At 40.5% G+C, this 22,651-nt stretch overlaps 1 protein-coding gene and 1 long non-coding RNA gene across 2 annotated transcripts in view; both read right to left on the bottom strand.

Moving 5' to 3' along the window:
- Positions 1-9,176: 9,176 nt before the first annotated feature.
- LOC127661916 (uncharacterized) lies at positions 9,177-10,599 on the bottom strand. The gene is made up of 3 exons (XR_007972809.1): positions 9,845-10,599; positions 9,562-9,750; positions 9,177-9,454 (listed from the first exon to the last, which is right to left on the bottom strand). It is a non-coding gene; the product is annotated as an uncharacterized LOC127661916 (long non-coding RNA).
- A 7,589-nt stretch (positions 10,600-18,188) lies between these two features.
- Positions 18,189-22,651, bottom strand: part of LOC127661722 (tumor necrosis factor alpha-induced protein 8-like protein 3) — a 42,492-nt gene continuing 38,029 nt past the window's right edge. Inside the window, exon 2 of the mRNA XM_052152562.1 lies at positions 18,189-21,135. Within this exon, the coding sequence (XP_052008522.1) occupies positions 20,573-21,135 (563 nt within the window). The 3' untranslated portion in view covers positions 18,189-20,572. The remainder of the gene's footprint in view (positions 21,136-22,651) is intronic.

The raw sequence follows: 22,651 nt of genomic DNA, 5'->3' as shown, positions 1-22,651 counted from the left end.
CTGCACCTTCTTTATATAGCCCTTGTGATGAGGAGGAGGGCGTGGCCAGGCCGTGAGGGTGCACACCTGGTGCTAAGTAGCCCAATCAGTGGGAGAGAGATAAGAGGAGGAGCCAGGGATGCCAGTGAAAGAGAGAGAGACACACACACACACACACACACACACACACACACACACACGTGTGTGCGTGTGTCTTGTCGACGTCTGTTGTTGTGTTCCAGTTCAGTGTTTTATGTTATAATTAAAGTCTTGTTAACTGTGAATCCGATTCCTGCTTCCTCCTTTCCCGGTGAACAAGAGGCTTGTTTGCCACAACCCTACAGTGATATCAGTATTTACTCAAATATTGTATAACTTTGATAAATACATTTTTATTTAAAAACCATGAAAAATGCCTTGTACTTTTGGGCACACTTTTGTGTGATGGCTCAAATGAATCAAATCAGTGAAACAATCCGTTCAAATGAACTGATACACTTAAAAGAATCTGAATCCCCAAAGTTGTTCCACAGAAAGGCTCCTTCTTCCTGAGGGTTTTAAAACCACAGCTTTGATCATTCTAGGTCTTTACAAGCGCTTTGTCATTCGTCTTACTAAGATCCCCCTGTTGTGTGTGGGTTGATCTGTAGCCTGTCAATGCTTAACAGCTTGTCATTTCTTTCTCTGTTCTCTAATGATACTATTACAGTGGATATAAAAAGTCTACCCTGTTAAGACAGCAGGTTTTTGTGATATCAAAAATGAAACAAAGATAAATCATATCAGACTTTTTGCACCTTTAATGTAAAAATTACAACCTATGCAATGCCACTGAAAACCAAAGTGACACATTTCAGAGAGAGAAAAACTTAGAATAACTTTACTGCATAAGTGTGCACATCCTTTTATAACTGGATAAGTGGCTGTGTTCAGAATCAACCAATCATCAAGTTCATGTGAAATAGTACACACCTGTCTTCACCTGAAGTGACTCTGATTAACTCCAAATAAATCTCAGCCATTCATGTAGGATTTTTCTGACATCTTGTTTGCATGCTACTACAAGAGCCATGGACAACAAAGAGATATGACAAAGATTGCATTTTTTGCCCAAATTTTTAAACTGTATGTTTTGGCGCAAAAACAACACAGCACATCAGCAAAGGAACACCACACCCACGGTGAAGCATGGTGGTGGCAGCATCATGCTTTGGGGCTGCTTTTCTTCAGCTGGAACTGGGGCTTTAGTGAAGGTGGAGGGAATCATGATTCGCTCCAAGTACCAGTCAATTTTGGTACAGAACCTTCTGGTGTCTTAAAGAGATCTTTCACCTTTCAGCATGACAATGATCCAAAGCACACATCCAAATCAACAAAAGTTTGGCTTCAGCAAAATAAAAATGAATGTTTTGGAATGGCCCAGCCAGAGCCCAGACATGAATTCTATAGAAAATCTGTGGAGGGACCTGAAGAGGGCCGTACACAGGAGATGCCCTTGCAAAAATGTTTTGGCAAAGAAAAAATGGGAAAATATTCCCAAGTCAAGATGTGCCAAGCTAATAGACTCTTATCCAAACAGACTTAGTGCTGTAATAAAATCAAAGGGTGCCTCAACTAGGTTTAAGTTCAGGGGTGTTCACACTTATGCAGTTAGGTTATTCTAAGTTTTAATTTTTTTTTCTCTGAAATGTGTCACTTTGGTTTTCAGTGGTATTGCATATGTTGTAATTTTTATATTAAAGGTGCAAAAATTCTTTGTTTCATTTTTTACATCACAGAAACCTGCAGTTTTAACAGGGGTGTGTAGACTTTTTATATCCACTGTATATTATTTATGTGTGACCCGACACAGTGCTGTCTGATGCTGCTGCAGCTAAATTTGGGCTCCCAGTTGCACATTCTTGATCTGTGATGCCTCTGCGTGGGAGATCCCGCCCACTGGAGCTGTTAAAATCCATTGTGTTATTGCTCATTAGGAGCACCGCACAAATTCTGCACTTGCACTTATTTGGAGGGAAAAGTTTAGGGATTTTGCCAAATGGATTTAAACATGGTAAAATGCATTAAACACAGCCGAGAGAACTACACTATTAATTATTTTAAACATAACCAACTTATATAAATATTTTCATATTTTAAATATTTATCTATTAACAAACACAAAAGGGCTGAGAGATGTGTGGGAATCGGGTGGTAAAGGACTAACACAGTGTCCTAACTGTGCTAAACTATCGAAAGAATGTAATGTTACATCACTTATCCTGGTTGCGGATGGTAAGAGGGAAAAATCTGATTAACATGAAAGAGATACCTTTTATCTTGTGTTGTTCATTTTATAGTGTTATGTCTGGATAGAACACAGTGTAAAGGGCCGTTCATACTAGCAGAGACAATGTGACCAGAAACCATTCATTGAGTTGCTGATGTAACCAGTCGTGGAATATTCCGTGTTTATCACATGTTAAGTTTTATCAACAGCATTTGTGGCACAATGTTGAATACCACAAAAAATATTTTGCCTTGTCCCTCCTTTTCTTTAAAAAAAAAAAAAAAAGGCAAAAATCAGGGTTACACCGAGGAAGTGGATCAATGAAAGTGAATAGCCATCCGAGGCCAACAAGCTCATAGTCAACAAATGCTAAAGCTCTCCCATGGTGGTTTGTTTTATGCAAATAAATAATTTGTTTATATACCATGCCTAAATAAATCCTAAAAGCAATGCAGGTGTATTTGCATTTATACGCTTGACTGGTTCAACAGAAAAAAGAGCTTTTGCCAGTTGTTTTGGTTTGAGTAAATCTCAATAGTATAACAGTGGGTAAAATGTACTTAATTTTATGACATAATATTGATTAAAGTTAGTGAGTAAATTTAACTGAAACATTTGAGTAAATACAGTAACTAAGACATGCTACCTAAATAAATAGTAACATTTAAACAAGCATATTATTTAAACATGTCACATATTGAACTTTCCTTAATCATGTTCCGCATGACATATTGTAGAGACCTCCCACAAGGAAGTTTAATGCAAACAGTGAAACCATGCAAGTCTATTAATTATTCAAGCCTATTGCATTCTGGGAATACCAGCTTCGAAAATTTCAGTAAAATGTACTTATTATTTACCAGTGATAATCACTCAAATGAGCAAATAAACATGACAATGTTTTCTACTTTAGGATTGATATATGATGACACACTGTAAAGATAACAAACCATACTATATAATATGCATTTATGTCATTCATTTTTACATGTTTGAATGTAGAATTTACTTAATTTTTTTAAGTTCAAGCTTAAACTAGCATTCAATATAGAAAGTACTTAATCTTTTCTGCTATATTTACTTCACTACAACATTTGTGCAATGATCAAAAAAATCACACTTTACATTAAGGTTTCATTTGTTTACATTAGTTAATTACATTAGTTAACATGAACTAACAATAATTTACAAAGCATTTATTAATCTGAGTTAATGTTAATTTACGGTATATACTAATACATCTTAAAATGAAAAGTTGTGTATGTTAACAGTAGATAATGCACTATGAACTAACATGAACTAACAATGAACAAATGTATTTTTATTAATAACATACAAAGATGAATAAATGCTTTAAAATATATATACGTACATTATATTGTTCATTGTTAGTTCATTATAACTAATGCGTTAACAAATGTTAACAAATGGAACCTTATTGTAACATGATGCCAAATGGTCTTGTCGCTTCTTGTGGTAGTGGCTGGATTTTTTGGTTATTTTTTTTCCAGATTTACATGGAAGGAATATCTTTTATCTCTTGTTGGTTTATTGCATTGTGCCTGGTTTATCACAAGCCCTTTCAACATTTATTCACATGCAGGATATGCTTTATAGATATCAATAATTCAATTTTCACAAGTTAAAATGCTAATTCATAAGATCAACAAAGGAATTAAAATGCTAATATTTTATATCAGTAAATGTGGTTCAACATGTTAGATCTCGAAATGGAGTAATTAAAGAGATCTTAAAAGGCTTTCAAGAATGTTTTTCACTAGTAGTAATTCCATTGCTGATATCAAGAATTAACATGTCTGTAATAATTATATGTCAAAAGTGCTGGTGATACCTGTACATGGTGTAATGATTAAAAGTTAGGACTGATTATTAAAAGGTTTTAGTTCGAAGAGAATTGATGTTGTAGTAGAGTCTCAATTTTGTTTTATCCCCGTTGAGATCTCGAGGACTGTCCTTGCAGTTTGAGTGCTGTTAGTAATTTTTACTAAATACATTTAAGAAAACAGAGACATAGCCTGTGTGGAGGCTTCATGCTATTCTCCACGGCATCCACACACAAATCATCATGCACCCCACCGAGAACGAACCACATTATAGCAACCACAAGGAGGTTACCCCATGTAACTCTACTCTCCCTAGCAACCAGGCCAATTTGGTTGCTTAGGAGACCTGGCTGGAGTCACTCAGTACACCCTGGATTCGAACTCACGACTCCAGGGGTGGTAGTTAGCGAATTTACTCGCTGAGCTACCCAGGCCACCCTCAATATAATATATATATATATATATTAATTCTATCAGGTGTGTTTACACGCACTTAGGAAAACTGCTTATTCCGGGGTTTTGAAGAAAGCGTTGTTCAAACGTTACATAAAAGCGAATGCAGCTGTTTAAGGGATTAAAGACTGTTGAGAGAAAGCGCTTTAACACACAGCTTCTGTCAGAGAACTTATTATCTGTCCATGTTAATGAATAAGTTAATTTCTTATATGATTTTGAAGAGTGCGCATGTGCGTATGTGGTGAAGTGCGTCGGGGGAATCCCAAAGTCTGATGTAAAGGGAAACCCCACTATTGCAGCACAATGTACTGTCACATTTACAATACATAGTTCACGCAGCTTCCGTGTCTTCAGCAGCTTTCGTGCATTAAATAGCTTCCTGGTGTACCTGTAAATGAAGTATAATAATTTATATTGGAAGTTATTGCTCCACCCCCTGTGTAATGTCATTAATGACAGCTTGTTGAACCAACATGGTTCGAACGATGTATGTGCGACATAGTACAGTTTCAGGAAACAGTCGTGACTAGCTAGTTAATTTCTCCAACAACGCATTGTACTATGGTGGTTTAGCAGTGTTACATTCCCTCAAATGTTGTTATTGTTTTCATATTTAAGTATTTCAAAAGGAGGAACAGTTTTTAACAACATTATGTTAAAGGTTTTACATTTCTGACAGATATGATTTGCTAATGGTGAGACATTTCTCAAATTAACAAGGCTTTGCTCCATGTTTTCGGTTTGTTGCCTCAAATTTCCAATTTTAGTGGAAAACAAAAGTCTTCTGGTCACTTTATCTCTGCAGATTGCTGTCAGTTTGAACTCCCCTTTAGAATTAAACAGGTTGGATTTTGCTGCTGTGCCTTTAAGGCATTTGAAATTAGTAACAACACTTACTGATGGGTTGTGGGTTTGCTGTTGGGTCAAATATAGCTGTCGGTGTCCCATCCTTTAAGCCTTTAAGGTGAGGCTGGTCAAAAGAGTGAGAGTGTTAATAAGCCTCACTTTCTTCAGACACCTCTGGACTAATGTGCCATAACTTAAATTCTCACTTTTCCAGGGCATGTAGAATGTCTTGTAGAGTTATTCACTTGGATGTGTTTACTTGAATTACTCTACTGAAACTATAAGTCATACGAGGCTGTACGTTACAGTGCTTTCACTATGGGTAAATTACTTAGCTGCTTTAATAAAATAGCAGCAACAGCAATATGATAAAAGATACTATTGTTCAATAAATCATTTACAAAAGTTATATTTACTCATAATAATAGTCAGAATAAACAGTTCTTCCACCATGTAGTTCAGTAGTACATTCATTACTAAGGGTTGTCACTTGGGTAGTACCCTTAAGTGGACCTTCAATCTATTGAGTACCTTTTAAAGGTGCATTTATACTATTTGTTTTGTTGTGCAGGGACGTCGGATTGTGGGTAATGATGGACTTGAGTAACAGGGGCCCTCACTGGAGGGGGGACCACAGAAAGTCTACATTGATATTCCATTATATTATCATTTATTATATACATACAGTAATAACATGCTATTGTTTTGAATTAAAGGTGGCAAGAGTCTGTTTTCCACTTGTGAAAATTTCCCTTGTAATAGGCCTTGTCTCCTCCCAAGTTAGCCACCCCTACCCCTTATCAGAAGTGAAAGTGGTCTGGTCCATCAGCCAGCATGTAGTCTAAAATGAGTACACATCATGATGTACATTTACATTTATTAATTTGGCAGACGCTTTTATCCAAATTTAAATATAAATATTTAGCCGTTTGTTGAAGACAGAAAGTGAATCAGCTTCACGGATGGAGTTGAGAAGGTGGTACGATGAAGCCGAAGGTTTGGGAAAGTGTTTTGGTGCCTCTTTGTGTTGGTACAAAAAGGTGATGTTACTTAGCCGACCGCAGGCTTCTAGTGGGCACGTAGCTGTGCAGAAATGATTTTAGGTATGCTAGAGCAGACCCAGTGACTGATCTGTATGCCACCTTCAGAGCCTTGAATTTGATACGAGCATCAACCAGCAGCCAGAGGAGAGAGACAAAGAGTGGTGTAACATGTGCTGTCTTTGGTTCATTAAAGACCAGACGTGCTGCTGCATTCTGGATCATTTGCAGAGGTCTAATTGCACATGCAGGGAGGCCTGCAATGAGAGCGTTACAGTAGTCCAGTCTAGTTATGACAAGTGACTGAACAAGCAGTTGTGTGGCATGTTCAGAGAGGAAGGGTCTTGTCTTCCTGATATTGTTGAGTGTAAATCTACATGATCTTGCAGTCTTTGAGATGTGGTCTGTGAAATTTAGTTTGTTTTTGATAGTTACACCTAGATTTCTGACAGTTTTGGAAGGTGTTACTGTAGTTGAACCCAGCTGAATGGTGATGTTGTGTTCAACAGCAGGGTTGCAGGTGGTGTTCCTTCATCCAGGCTGAGATGTCTGCCAAACAGGCAGAGATTCGAGCAGTTACTGTGGTGTTGTGGGCTGGAAAGACAAGTAGAGCTGCATGTCATCGGCGTAGAAGTGGTAAGAAAAACCATGTGCCTGAATGATGGGTCCCAGTGATGTTGTGTATATTGAGAAGAGAAGTGGCCCAAGGACTGAACCCTGAGGTATCCCAGTAAGTAGCTGATGTGGCTTGGACACCTCACCTCTCCAGGCTACCTTGAAGGGCTGACCTGAGAGATAGGAATTAAACCAGATAAGCACAGTTCCAGTGATGCCCAGCGAAGTGAGGGTGGAGAGTAAGATCTGATGGTTGACTGTGTCAAAGGCTGCAGAAAGAACCAGCAGAATCAGGATGGATGATCTGGATTCAGCTTTTGCCTGTCTCAATGACAGACAGCAGGGCTCCACTCGGTAGAGTGTCCACTTTTGAAGCCTGGCTGATTGTCATCCAACAGCTTGTTCTGTTCAAGAGAAAAATGCACTTTCAAGTGTTTTTGCCATGAATGGGATGAGAGAGACTGGTCTGTAATTTTCTACTTGTGTGGGGTTACGTGCAGTATTTTCAGCAGCAGGGATACTCGAGCCTGATTAAATGTAGTGCGAAAAGTGCCTGTAAGTAGAGATATGTTAATTATGTGTGTGTGAGTACAGGTAGTACATTGTACATTGCTCCAATCTGTTAATGTATCTACAGAAATGAATCCAAAATCATACATTTCAACAGAAAAAGGAGCAGAGAAAGAGCAGGAGGTAGCAGACAATTTGTGAGTTTTTCACAGTAGAAAAGTGAGTCATACCTCTCAACGTAACTACTTTTTGAATATTAGTTTGATATTCATGTAAACAGTCCAAAATGAACACATTTTGCATGTGCCACATGTGAGGACAAAATTGCTTTTGGTGAGAAAATAAAAGGGAAATATTCACCAGGTGGTTGGTAACATTATTAGCAACTGCATAATTTCATGTTTTTTATAAAACAGTGAACAACAATCAGATGCTTGCTTAATAAAGTGACGTGCACAATTCAAACCAAACTGTCAACATCTGCCGCTACTCACGCCGCATCTACTGTATAAACATATTATCCTTTAGTGCAACATTTACCATCAGATGATGTTTATCTATGATGATCTGTTATGTCACATGAGTTACATGTGAAATTTTCCTCACAATATGCCACTAAAAGATTATGCGAGGAACAAAATCAACTGTAGTTGCGCTCAGATGCCGTTGTCTATTTAAAGAGACAGTACCGATTTAGCACATGTTCTGAGTATCGATGCAAATCATTGTAAATAGAACAATATATGCATGTAAATGTTACGTTCCTGTGTTGTCTGCCCTTTGTTCTCGGTTTCACTATCACGTTTATTTCACGTTTCCTTGTTGTCCGCTCCGTATTTTCCATCTCACCCATCACCGATCCTGATCCATGTCATGTTTTCCCTGTTGTCCGCCCTGAGTCTCACTGTCCGTGTGTTAAACTACATTTCCCACAATTCCCGGCCTCCCCCACTGCCTGCACTCATCATTGTTTTCACCTGTGTCTCGTTCAGTCTCCACTTTGTCTGTGTATTTAAACCCTGTCTGTTTGTTCACTCTCTGTCGGTCGTTGTTTGCGAATGTTTGTTTCTGGAATGTTGTCAAGCCTGGTCTGTGTTCCCTACCCGAGTTCTTAGTTTTGTTTGAGTTTTGTTTCATCGTGTTTAAATCTGTTTTGTTGTGCTTAAGTTTCCTGTTTTCCCATCATGGACTTTCCTTTGTGTTTACCTTTTAGTAGAGATGGGCAGATCGAGGCTTCGTGAAGCAATGAAACAGTCGAAGCAAATGTGCCATTTTGTTTCGAGGCTTCGAATCAATCCGAAACCCGTCTCCACGGTGACACCTAGTGGTCACTTGCAGGTGTTGATCTGAAACAACCTTTACAAAGAGCTAATAAAAAAATGTGTTGGTTTTTTTTTTTTTTTATTGTATTTTTGTAATATATGAAGCTTGTAACCTGTAGTCTCTTCACATTGCATAATGTGATTTTGGTCATGAAAAATGAATATTAATAAAAATAAATCAAGCCACAATGTCTCCCTTTCTTATAGATTTTTATTCAAAAATATTAATTTCTCTGCTGTTGAAGGACTCAGCCTACTTCTTTTTTACAGATAATTTCTCCAGCCTTTGAAAAATTCTCTCACAAGGGACACTTGTTGCTGGCATACAAAGATATTTTTTAGCTAGGACATACAAATGAGGAAAGATTACTGCTCTCTCTTTCCAGTAAGTTAGAGGATCATGAGTTCTGGGCAAAAACGCATCGCTGAGGTATTTTTTCACTTCCACTGTGGCATCAGCTGTAGGATTGTGTATCATCTGGGTCTCACGGATACGATTGTCAAAATGTTCCCATAAACTGTCTTGTGTTTCAACTGGTGTTGATGATGGGCCTGATGTTGACATTTGTGGTTCTGAATTAAAAGAAACGGCAATTAGTAACAAATCATAAACTGACAACACATATGAAGTATAAATTTCATGAATCACATTACATAAGATAACATAGACTGAAACTCACCAGGAGTTGTGTTTGAACGCATCAGTGAAGCACACTCCAGTGTGATGTGCTTTTCAGCATCCAGGGCTTTGGCAGGATTTCCAAAAGCCACATTTTTAAACCTTGGGTCCAGCAGTGTAGCCAGTGCCAAGGCTCTAAAAGTCTCGTACCCTCCACATCTGGAGTGCAGACCTTCTTGTAGATGTGAGCCTATGAGCCAACACAAGAGAAAACCATATTAATTAAAATAATGACAACAATATGAGAGTTATGGCCAATTACAGGTATGGTCATAGTGTCCTACCTAATTGTACAGTTGATTCCTGCGTTGCATTTCCTTTTTTCTGTGCAAGCTTGTGCTACAACATCCTGTACAATGGTATGAGCTTTGAAGCAGACACTCTCTGTTCCTCTGACATCTCTGTTGTTGCTAGTTTGAATGGTTGAAGAAGTGTCAATGCCTGTTGAATAATGTCATACTCAAGACTTGTCAGGGGAGCAGTATCACTGTTTAAATTGGCAAGTGCAGCAGCCACTGGCTCACGTTGCTCATACAAGCGTTGTAGCATGTCGAATGTGCTGTTCCATCTCGTTTCAACCTCCTGTATCATTTTCAGACTTGGTCTGCCCATCAAGCTCTGCATCTCCACAAGCTTGTCCTTTGCTTTGCAGCTGGATCTGAACAACCCCACTATCTTTCTGGCTTTCTGGCGAATTTCATTGATGACTGGGGTTTGATCCAGGGCCTTTTTCACTATCAAATTCAAATTATGAGCAAAACATGGGACATGGCGAAGGTTGAGTAGCTGGGCACTTAGGATCATGTTGGATGCATTGTCAGTCACCATGCAGTGAACTTTGGAGGTTATTCCCCACTCAGCCATTAGCAAGGCTTTAGCCTCCATGAGATGCTGGGCTGTGTGGGTTTGGTAAAACCTCCTTACACCCAGTAAAACAGTTGCCATTGTTGCCTCTGGTGTTATGTAATGGCATGTTACACCAAGATATCCATCCATATTAATGGAAGACCACATGTCAGCCGTAAGGCTAACAAATTCCGCCTTTGTAGGTCCTCCATTGTCTTCTCCTTGGTTGTGTTGTACCTTTCAGCTGACCATTGTTTTAAGCACCTTCGGGATGGGAGGACATAGCTTGGATCAAGCTTGTTCACAAAGGCCCTGAAACCCTCATCCTCCACGATGGTGAAGGGCTGCAGATCCTTCACCACCATGTTCAGAAGAGCCTCATCCAATTCCCTCTGTCTGCCTTTTAAAAGAGAAGATAAAACATACTTTCAGACAAATATATTGGAAAAATAGTAGCCTACCGTGAAAGTAGTCTACTGGTTCATTTGAAACCTTCCTAAACAAAGTTATGTTATGAATATTTATGCTCAGTGTGCAGAGAAAGATAAAGTGCATTATAGAAATACAACAATTACAAAAAAACAAAATGATGTCTTGGCTGTAGATTGGGTACTCATATGTAGACATATAAAATGTATATTCACAAAGTATAATATTATATTGACAACATTTGTTTTTAAAGTGATTGGCAGTTGTGATTGGGATGTTAGGCATGTCTTAGTCCATGGCCTTTCTAAACAATGGCCCAACACTTAGTTATTATATTTCACTTATAATTAGCCTATATTTCAAACAATGCATACCTTGCTTAGATGGCCCAGCAGTGTCAGTAGCAGGCCTTGGTACAGGGGAACACTACCATCCTCTGCACCCTGCAGAATGGCAGGATGAATGCTCCTCAAATGGCGCATCATGGATGATGTATTGTTGCAGTAGGTGAGCTGCCGATCACAATACACACATCTCACTTTATTTGGGGTTTCCAAATGGAAATGCTCCCACACCACAGATGTACGGCATCTCTTCTGTGGAGCCTCCATTTCTTTCTTATCTATCTATCTATCTATCTATCTATCTATCTATCTATCTATCTATCTATCTATCTATCTATCTATCTATCTATCTATCTATCTATCTATCTATCTATCTATCTATCTATCTATCTATTTTATATGTAGCCTATCTATCTAATAATCTATATGTATCTGTAATATATGTATCTATCTATTAATCTATATATATATATATATATATATATTTCTATCAATGCATCTATTCATGTGTCACTATATGTACTCTGTGTGTCTCTAAGTCAATGTGTAAATGTAAATTAAATCCTAAATATAACTAAACAAATCGCACTATAAATGTCACTATATCACCAAAAATCCACTATCTCAAAACCAAACTCCTCTCACAAAAACCCACGATATGAAAATGCGTTGACAAAACTTTTATACTGTGTGATTGTGTGATTTGTTCCCGAACCGACCAATCAATGAAACCCTGATTCGGCGGAGCACTCCACCTGATGAAACACTTAGACGCTTCATTTAGCCGTTGTCACGTGACGTGGGTGTTTTGAATCACGCTTCGGATCAGTGTTTCGAATCATCTTTGCTTCGGGATCTCGCAAAGCTTCGGAACGTCTGTTTCGCGCCAGCCATCCTTACCTTTTAGTTCTTATGTGTTTATCTCAATAAAAACCACGTCTGGATCCGCACCTCTTGTCCGTCTTGTCCTGCCTCCACACCCAGCATAACAGAATGACCGACCAAGAAAATGGATCCAGCGGTCCAACAGGCCAACTTTCGGCTGATGTGTTTACAACAAGGGGACCGACCAGCGGTGAACCACATTGGCGACTTCCTCAAGCTGGCTAGCGTATCTGACTTCCCGGACTCTGCCCTGGTGGTCTACTTCAGGGGCAACCTAAACGCCTCATTGAGGGAGCGGTTGCCACCAGCAACGCATGAGTGGACTCTATGCAGCTTCGTGGAGATGACGTTGCGGGTTTGCGGCTGGCCGATAACCGTGGGCGTCGCTGAGGAGGATCCTACCTCGCCTCCCTCAGTGGTGACTCTCCAGTCACCCATGGCGCTTCCTGTCACACCAGTTCCACCTGTCAACGAGGTCACCCTCACGCCAGTCATCTTCCATGAGCCAGCGCGGCCCACTTCGTCTGCCCAGAGGAGGGAGAGAAGACGGGCTTCCGCCTTCCGGCCCACGCCTGCCCCGGTCTACGAGCCTGAGCCCTCGTCAGCCATGGTCAGCGAGCCCGAGTCCTCGTCAGCCATGGTCACCCAGCCAGAGCCACTATTCCACGATGTCAGTGAGCCAGCGCCTGTCGCCTCAGCCGTCAGGGAACCAGCGCGTGTCGCCTCCGCCAGCAGTGAGCCAGCGCCTGTAGCTTCGACCGTCCCTGAGCCAGCGCCTGTAGCCATGACCGTCCAAGAGCCAGCGCCAGCAGCCAAGACCGTCCAAGAGCCAACACCTTCCGAGCTTTCCAGAGCTCCACCTTCCGAGCTTTCCAGAGCCTTGCCTTCCGAGCTTCCTAGAGCTCCGCCTTCCGAGCCTTCCGAGCTTTCCAGAGCTCCGCCTTCCGAGCTTTCCAGAGCTCCGCCTTCCGAGCTTTCCAGAGCTCCGTCTTCCGAGCTTTCCAGAGCTCCGCCTTCCGAGCTCTCCAGAGCTCCGCCTTCCGAGCTCCCTAGAGCTCCGCCTTCCAAGCTTTCCAGAGCTCCGCCTTCTGAGCTCCCCAGAGCTCCGCCTTCCAAGCTTCCTAGAGCTCCGCCTTCTGAGCCTCCCGAGCTTTCCAGAGCTTCGCCTTCCAAGCTTTCCAGAGCTCCGCCTCTCGAGCTTTCCAGAGCTCCACCTCTCGAGCCTCTCGAGCCTTCCAGGGCTCCGCCCCTCAAGTCTCTAGAGCCTTCCAGGGCTCCGCCCCTCGAGCCTTCCGAAACCTCCTACGGCGCCACCTCCCTCGCCTTCTATGGCTACGCCTCTCGAGCCTCCAGAGCCTCCTACGGCTCCACCTCCAGAGCCTCTTAAGCCTCCTACGGCTCCGCCTCCAGAACCTCCTACGGCTCCGCCTCCCGAGCCTCCTTCGGCTCAGCCTCCTGCGGCTCTTCTCCCCGAGCCTCCCTCGGCTCTGCCTCCAGAGCCTCTTAAGCCTCCTACGTCTCTGCCTCCAGAACCTCCTACGGCTCCGCAACTCGAGCCACCCGAGCCTCCGACGGCTCCGCCCTCAGAGCCTCCCGAGCCTCCTACGGCTCTGCCTCCCGAGCCTCCTACGGCTCCGCCTCCAGAGCCTCCTACGGCTCTGTCCCCAGAGACTCCAGAGCCTTCCAGGTCTCTGCTCCTAAAGCCTCCTACGGCGCCGCCTACCTCGGCTCCGCCTCCTGAGCCTCCTTCAGCTCCACCTCCTGAGCCTCCCTCAGCTCCGCCTTCTGAGCCTTCTAAGTCATCACCTCCCACGGCTTCGCCTCCCGAGCCTCCCTCGGCTCCGCCTCAGAGGTCCTCCTTGGCTCCGCTTCACGTGGTTCCGCCGGCCTCCCCAGTGGCCACTCCTCCCAGGTCCCCTGAACCGGTCCTTGCCCCACGGCCATCTCCCAGGCCACCAAAACCGGCCTCTGTCCTGTGGCCTCCTCCCAGGCCCCCTGAACCGGCCTTTGCCTTCTGGCCAGCCCCCGGGCCATCGAAACCTGTCCCTGCCCGGTCAACACCTCCCAGACCACCGAAACCTGTCCCTGCCCGGTCGATACCTCCCTGGCCTCCTAAACCTGTCCCTGTGTGCCCCCAGGGACTGCCTAATTGGCCCCGTGGACTGTCTGATTTCCCTTTGTGCCCCCACGGACTGCCTAATTGCCCCTTGTGCCCCCATGGACTGCCTAATTGCCCCTTGTATCCCCGTAGACTGTCTAATTGCCCCTTGTGCTCCCATGGACTGCCTATTTGTCCCTTGTGCCTCCTTGGATGGTCTCTGTGTCCCTTGTGTTCCCTTTCATCTGTCTGTGTTCCCCCGGGTCTACCCCCTCACTCCTTGGATCTTTTGTTTTTGTTCTTCTTTGTGGGGTTTCTTTTTGCTATAAGACCATCTGGAATCCGGTCCTTTTAGGGGGGGTTATGTTACGTTCCTGTGTTGTCTGCCCTTTGTTCTCGGTTTCACTATCACGTTTATTTCACGTTTCCTTGTTGTCCGCTCTGTATTTTCCATCTCACCCGTCACCGATCCCGGTCCATGTCATGTTTTCCCTGTTGTCCGCCCTGAGTCTCACTGTCCGTGTGTTAAACTACATTTCCCACAATTCCCTGCCTCCCCCACTGCCTGCACTCATCATTGTTTTCACCTGTGTCTCGTTCAGTCTCCACTTTGTCTGTGTAATTAAACCCTGTCTGTTTGTTCACTCTCTGTCGGTCGTTGTTTGCGAATGTTTGTTTCTGGAATGTTGTCAAGCCTGTGTTCCCTACCCGAGTTCTTAGTTTTGTTTGAGTTTTGTTTCATCGTGTTTAAATCTGTTTCGTTGTGCTTAAGTTTCCTGTTTTCCCATCGTGGACTTTCCTTTGTGTTTACCTTTTAGTTCTTATGTGTTTATCTCAATAAAAAACGCGTCTGGATCCGCACCTCTTGTCCGTCTTGTCCTGCCTCCACACCCAGCATAACAGTAAACAACAAACATGTAACAAATATATGTATGCAAAATAATAAATGCAGTTTCAAGATATTTATTGATGGAATATAATGAGTTTGACCATTTTTCAAGAGCTACAATGTGACCAATATGATGAAAAAATATATATTTGAATCTGGAAACCTGTAACAATACCCAGGCCAGCCCTAATTTAAGTTTCTAAAACTTTCTAAAACTACCTGACAGCAGAAATGTCTCAGGATAGACTGAACAACATTTCAGAAATGTTATGGTGACTTTGCCAACAAGAAAACTAATAAATGTATACATGTATAATTATTTAGGTAAAGTTTAGTTGTAATTTCAGAGGCTTGTGTATAGATAAATCTTGATATGCAAAAAAACATTTTATATAAGAATAAATTGTTAGTAAAGATTTAGCAAGTTTTCCACAAATGAAAATGGTAACATTGCAATGAACACATAGGCTATGTCTGGTAGCGTCAATTATTATGAGGTTAACTCTCAGTATAACTCTTCTAAACTGCTTAATTGGCCTAACTTCACCAACATATGTAAACAAATTTCCATTATATTATTCACTAAAGTTGTGTGGGGTGGGGGGTGAATTGTGATCTGCTGTGATGTCACAACTGAGTTACATTGTGGGGTATGGAGCTTCCTGAAATGTACATCTGTGTAGGCTAGCTCCCTCGATCAAAACAAGGGGTTGAGGGTCTTTTAACCGAAACTTCCCTCACCCACGTAATGAAGTAGTACGGATTTCCAAAATGGCGGCGGGGATTCCCCTGACGGGAAGTGCTTAGTGAAGTTAGCAAGTGCATGTTAAAAGTGAAGGGGAATGCTGCCTAAAAGTGGTCATTCAGAAGTGATCATCCCTATGCCCTATTTCCTTCGAAGACTTTACCATCCACTGTGAGAGCTGTGGAGGGCTGAAAGGTGTGAGGCTCACAAATAAAGTTTTTTTGGAATACACCTTTTAAGTCATTTTTATTTGATATTCTGTTTGAAGTGATTTCCCAGCATGGCTATCATGATTGTTCTCCCCGTGAGAGTCCTTCGGAGGCTGATTTATCCCTTTCAAAATGCAGAAAGAGAGAGAATCCACATGCAGTATGTTCAGAAAAAGTTGTGGTTGTGTACACTCTGTGGGGTTGGAAGCAGAAATAGTTAACATTGTGTAAATTGTCATGTGAATATTAGCTTTATGCTAAGATAAAATGCAATTTCTTGCCCAGGCACGGGTTAGGGTTAGTGGTTAGGTTAAGGGTTGGGTTAGATGTAAGGGTAAGGTTTGCATACTTACAGTGTAATTACAGATGTAATTAAATGCAAGTACTTTAAATGTAAGTAAAATGCAACAAGTATTTATTGGGGCTGTTGATTTAAAACGTGTTAATTCAGTGCAATTCATTCTATGAAAAATAACATGTTAAAAAAATTGGCGCAATTAATCATGTCCCCAGATCATAATAAGGAATATTCCATATGTCTGAGCAATTCAATTTTGTAGTACCATCTGTTTTCTCCAGGGGGCAGTAAGTGAAACTCGCTATTTATAATTATTTAATCATTATATCTTGAATTAACGTTATCTGAGGTCTTTTTCTCAGCAAATATTTATGTATGCGATTAATTTGATCAGCATAGCATGTAATTCATTTGATTAAAAATGTAGAATTGATTGACAGCCCTAGTATTTACATAATAAGTACACTGTATCAAATTCTAAAGTACACCTAATATAAAGAAGGTCCAGTTGTTGTAGTATTTTCCTGTAAAAAAAATCCTTAAAACAAGAAACATTCTTTATCTTTTTTTAGAAGAAACATTGCATAAGATATTTAGTTTTTTTTGTTGCAGATACTCATGATGAAAACAAGCCCAAATACAACATAATACGATTCATATTGCTTGATATAATCTTCACGGAGTGACTTGAAATGCCAAGTGATGCGACGTGACTCTCGCGTCCGGTGTATACATTGTGAGTGTTAACTGTGAGTGTTAACTGTTGTGCTTGATGAACAGTTTAAAATATTCAAATGCAATGTGTTGGATGTGCATTAGATGTGGACTCTGAAATTGAGTTTTATAATGTTGTTGAGCTTGTTCATTCTTGTTCAGATTGAGTTTATAAATATGGCTGTATTTGAGGGGCTGCACGCTGTAAGCCAATCAGAACAGTGGGCGTTTATGCTGAAGATTTAAGTAGGCGCTTATGCCAAAACTGAGCGTTTCAGACAGAGGGCCAGAGACAGGGTGGAAAATTATCATATATTACTATATAATAATTGTTGTATTGCAAAAAAATAAAACGTTACTAACATTATCAATGGACCTCAGGGAAGATAATAAAACTATATATATATATATATATATATATATATATATATATATATATATATATATATATATATATATATATACACTGCCGTTCAAAGGTTTGGGGTCACTTACTCATTCTTCTTTATTATTTTAATTCACATTTTAGAATAATAGTAAAGTCATCAAAACTATGGAATAACATAAATGGAACTATGGGAATTATGTTGAGACTAAACAAAATCGAAAATAAATAAAAACTGTGTTATATTTTAGCATCTTCAAAGTAGAATTTGCAGACATGAACTCTTGACATTTTCTCAAGCAACTTCTTGAGGTTTCACCCTGGGATGCTTTTTAAACAGTATTGAAGAGTTCCCATCTATGTTGGGCACTTATTCGCTGCTTTTATTTATTATTTGGTCCAAGTCATCAATTTCAAAACCTTTTTTTAAAATTACATTTTAGTTTCATAATGAAATAAATTAATATGCTGGCACAATTATATTTTTGTCTACAAAACTAATTTCAACATTTAAGCGTACGCCTTCAGATCAAAAGATTTTTAAGATCAAGAGAAACATTTCAGTCAAGTGACCCCAAACGTTTGAACAGAGTATATATATATATATAAAGAGCATTTCATGACCCCTTTAACAACCCTAATCAGTTAGAATTTAGAATCTGGATTATACATTACATTTGAATTGGCTCATCAGCACAGACCTATCAAACTCACAGTCAATCAAACAGAGACTAATTAAATGATGTTGAAATAACAAAGGGACACTTAAAGAAGTCCATGTGGAATGTTTAATGATAATCGTGCTACACTCAACAGACTTGTGGAATAATCACATTTCTCTCTACACACACATTTACATGCTAAAGCATCAGGCTCTGGATAGACCTAGCACAGGATCATGGGAGCTGCTGTGACAGAGTCATTACAAAGGCAAAAGACAGAAGACCAAAACCCCTAAGTTTATTTACAATCTTTCTGCTGCACTTCATCTTATTCTTTTCACTCACACTCTGTTCTACAAAGGTTTGTGCCATTTATTTGATCAGCTCTCAAAGCTTTTGTAATATTATAGGAATAGTTCACTCAAAAAAGAAACTTCTGTCATTAATTACTAGTTCCGAACTCACGTTCATTCTTCTGTGGAACACCAAAGGAGATGTTTGGCAGAATCTCTGAGGTTCTTTTTTCTATCCTATCAAAGTGTTTGATTGGATTAAGTCATATATTTTTGTCAAACTCAATCAAAAAGTTTATGTATCTAAAGCTGTTATGCCGATGCAGCTCTCAAATCTCATTCGCATTTATGTTCAGATTCAAATATGAGGCATTGACACAATGCACAAGGTTTGACATAAATAATGCAAAATGAATTATTGGATACATTGAGGGTGTTTACTGGAGCTTAGAAGCCCCTGTCCCCTTTCACCTTCATTATTTCAGAGCTCCTGCCAAACATCTCCATTTGTGTTCCTCAGAAGAAAGTCATACAGTTTATGAATGACGTGAAAGTGAGTACATTTATTTTTGGGCGAACTATTAATTAAACATCCTCATTGGTTCTTGTACGCACATTGAAATAAGCTAAGGTGGCATTGCTAGATCATTCTAAAAGGATAGGTAGGTTGAATTTCATACAGTGCATTTAAAGGAGCTTGTAATTTAAAACATTCCTGAAGTTCTACACAAAGGGCAGTTTTACGGGACACGGATTCATTCAGGCTTTGCACTTTAAAGGATTTTCCTCAGACAATCATCTGGTATGTTGGAAATACAAACCAGGATTTGACTTCAATTTGCACCAGGGCGATCATCCTTACACGCTGGCTTTCAATCAGGGCTGGGTGATATAACTAAACAAATAATGGCAAATCTCAATATGTTTAAGCTTTTGATGAAAATGCTGTGTGGAGACTTCAGGGAACATACTTTTCAGGGATTTCATACTAAAGTTGAAATCAGAGATGCTGTTAAGCTTGCTTAACTCTTTAGTATAACATTTAAATAGATCAAATGTCCCACAGAGAGACTTCCTTGAACATTTTCAAGTGATGGCACAAACATATCACTGATTCAGAGTTATGAGTCAATTCATTGAAAAATAATTGAACCAAAGGAATCAAACCTAACAACGAACGAGTGTTTTTACTACTGAAGTTTAATGCTAAAGTCGTAATGCTCTCATGCTAGTGAGTTTCGAGACCTAGTCTAACAAGACAATGTTAGAAACTTAACGGCTGAAAATAAAGCACGTTAAAATCGTCGGAATATTCACAATTTTGTATCTCCATCAAAACCATTACAGATGGTACAGAACAAAGGTAAGAACAATTTTAAGTGTGTCTGAAACGTTTTTTAAACTGGTGGAATATTTGTCTTAGACAAAGTATTTTTAATTAACGTAAGAACGCAACTTATACGCAATTATTAAGCCACCTTTTCACTGCATCTGACAGAAGATCATTCATTCATTTCCAATGGAGAGTCCCACAGGGTCTGCGTAGATTTCCGACCATCTGTGGATGCACAATTTTCAGATTGGATTTGAGCTTTGGATGTATTTAAATATTTCAACTTTGTGCGACTAGACCATATGCAACGCTCGAACTGATATGATGTTTTTCATTAAAAACTATCAATGGTTTTTGTCCTAAACTTTATTCTAAATGCCTGCTTCTTTGGAAAATTGTATGATTATGATAATAATAATTTACTTTGCAAATATATAGGAACTGGGTACTTGACAAGGCGATCCACGAGTGCCTTCTCCCTTGCAACGAATACAGTCCATTGCTAACAAATGTTATAAACGTATGTGAATGCCCTTTCAAAAACTGAGAGTTCATGGCAAACTTGTCAACGTTTTGCAACAATGGACAATTTGCCGCAAGTTTGCCGCAAAGCTAATTTGCATGTTGAAATAATCAGTGGCATATTTGCTGAAAGTTTGCATGTACTCTTAATTTTTGTAAAGTTGTCGGAGACAGTGAAAAGGCAGCTTTAGAAATAAGAACCAGTGTGTATATTTAAAATATTGCCCAGCCCTAGTTACAATCACATCATCAAGTTGCCACGACACCCTAGATTTCTCATAGAAATAACAACACATGTTTCTGTCAGTTCAAATCCCGACAGCCTGATGGAGTCTGAGAAACCACAAACTGGAGGTTTGGTTAAAGTACGCCATCATCCAGGAGTTTGTTTACCCCATCACAGATCTTCCTCAGGTTTAGTCTGTACTCTTCAGACGGGCCATACAACTCAGTTAGGAAATCCACATCTGCGAAATGGTTGAAAACATGGTCGATCCGCCCGTGGGAGCGTGTCGTCAAGTGATGCTCCACCAACTCATGGAGAAGGTCCCTACATTCCATCAAAAGCTCAGATAAAATGCCACGGTCAAATGTGTACTCCACCTCATAAAAGCTAACAACCGTCATGGCCGCCTGGTTCATCTTTTTTTTGAAACGCTCAACGGTCTCCATCTCCTCTGAGCTGAACTGGTGGTTCCGGTAGAGGATGCCAATCTTCAGCGCGATCTTGATGATGTCTTTGATGATCTTGTGGGCTTCCTTCTTGCTCTTGGTATACTCACGACTGGCCTTGTAAAGCTCGTCCAGAATTTCGCTACTGATGTCGTCCGTGAGGAGGTTAGCCACTGCCATGGTCGCCATTTTACTCAAGATCTTCTTCTGGGCCTGAATGGCCAAACTCTTGGAGTTGAAGCTCTCTTGACCTTTGAAGAGATGGACAAAGAAGAAACCAAAGTAAGCCACCTAATTAGGTTTTTTCTTATATAAATCACCATGAAAGTCAAGAATGTTGCTTTTCCTAGGGGAATTTTTTTCTGTGAATGGGCTACAGCATTTTAAACGTTGTGTTGTACACAGTTCGTGGACAGTCTATAAAACATGAATGTCAAACAGAATGCTCTACTGAAAGATTTAAACCCCCTAAGACATAAAAGTGTCAACACTGGAAACATATTCTGCTCTGAAAGAGCCTGTTTCAAAAACATTTCTGCTTTGATAAAACAAGAGATATAGAAACAAATTCACTTAGCATTAGCATTACTTTATGAACTGATAGTCTGCCATTGTACTCATGATTTGTGTGAAAGTAAATAGAAGTGGTTGTTGTAGTGTGTCTTATGTTCATTTTACCAGGAAAGTGCATCGATACGTACAACGAGCAACGTAAAAATCATTTAGCAAATGTTGGTTTACTGTAATAACATGATTCTAGAATCAGAATCAGAATCAGCTTTATTGCCAAGTATGCTTACACATACAAAGAATTTGTCTTGGTGACAGGAGCTTGCAGTCTACAACAATACAAACAATACCAAAAACAGCAGCAAGACATAGGTAATTAAAAACAAAAAAGAACACAAAATAAAGAATTATACATATACGTACATACACTCACGTAGTGCAAATTTAATACAATCTGTTATATAAAGAACAAAAACAGTATATTATGTACAGAGCAATGTAAGTAATGGCAGAAGTGGATATGTTGGAGAATATAAATTAAAATTAAACTGTGTATTGCACATAATTATTGCTCAATGGGGCAATTTAATTGTTCATTAGATGGATGGCCAGAGGGAAAAAACTGTTCTTGTGTCTGACGGTTCTGGTGTTCAGAGCTCTGAAGCACCGGCCAGAAGGCAACAGTTCAAAAGGTAGTGGGCTGGGTGAGTGGTGTCCAGAGTGATTTTACCAGCCTTTTTCCTCACTCTGGAAGTGTATAGTTCTTGAAGGGGGGGCAGGGGGCAACCAATAATCCTCTCAGCAGACCGAACTGTCCTTTGTAGTCTTCTGATGTCTGATTTCGTAGCTGCACCAAACCAGACAGTTATTGAAGTGCAGAGGACAGACCCAATGACTGCTGAGTAGAACTGTTTCAGCAGCACTGGTGGCAGGTTGAACTTTCTCAGCTGGCGAAGGAAGTACAACCTCTGCTGGGCCTTTTTCACAATGGAGTCGATGTGTATCTCCCACGTCAGGTCCTGTGAGATGGTAGTGCCCAGGAACCGGAATGACTCCACTGCTACCACAGTGCTGTTTAGAATGGTGGTGGAAGAGGGGTTAGTGTTGGGGTGTTCCTCCTAAAGTCCACAATCATCTCCACCATTATGAGCGTGTTCAGCTCCAGGTTCTTGATTGCACCAGTGAGCCAGCCGTTCAACCTTCTTTCTGTATGCAGACTCATCGTCATCTCGGATGAGGCCGATGACAGTGGTGTCA

The sequence above is a fragment of the Xyrauchen texanus genome, chromosome 21 (genome assembly GCF_025860055.1).
Source record: "Xyrauchen texanus isolate HMW12.3.18 chromosome 21, RBS_HiC_50CHRs, whole genome shotgun sequence".
NCBI lineage: Eukaryota > Metazoa > Chordata > Actinopteri > Cypriniformes > Catostomidae > Xyrauchen > Xyrauchen texanus.
Note: the sequence above shows the minus strand (reverse complement) of the source record. Positions and strands in the feature narration are given on the sequence as shown.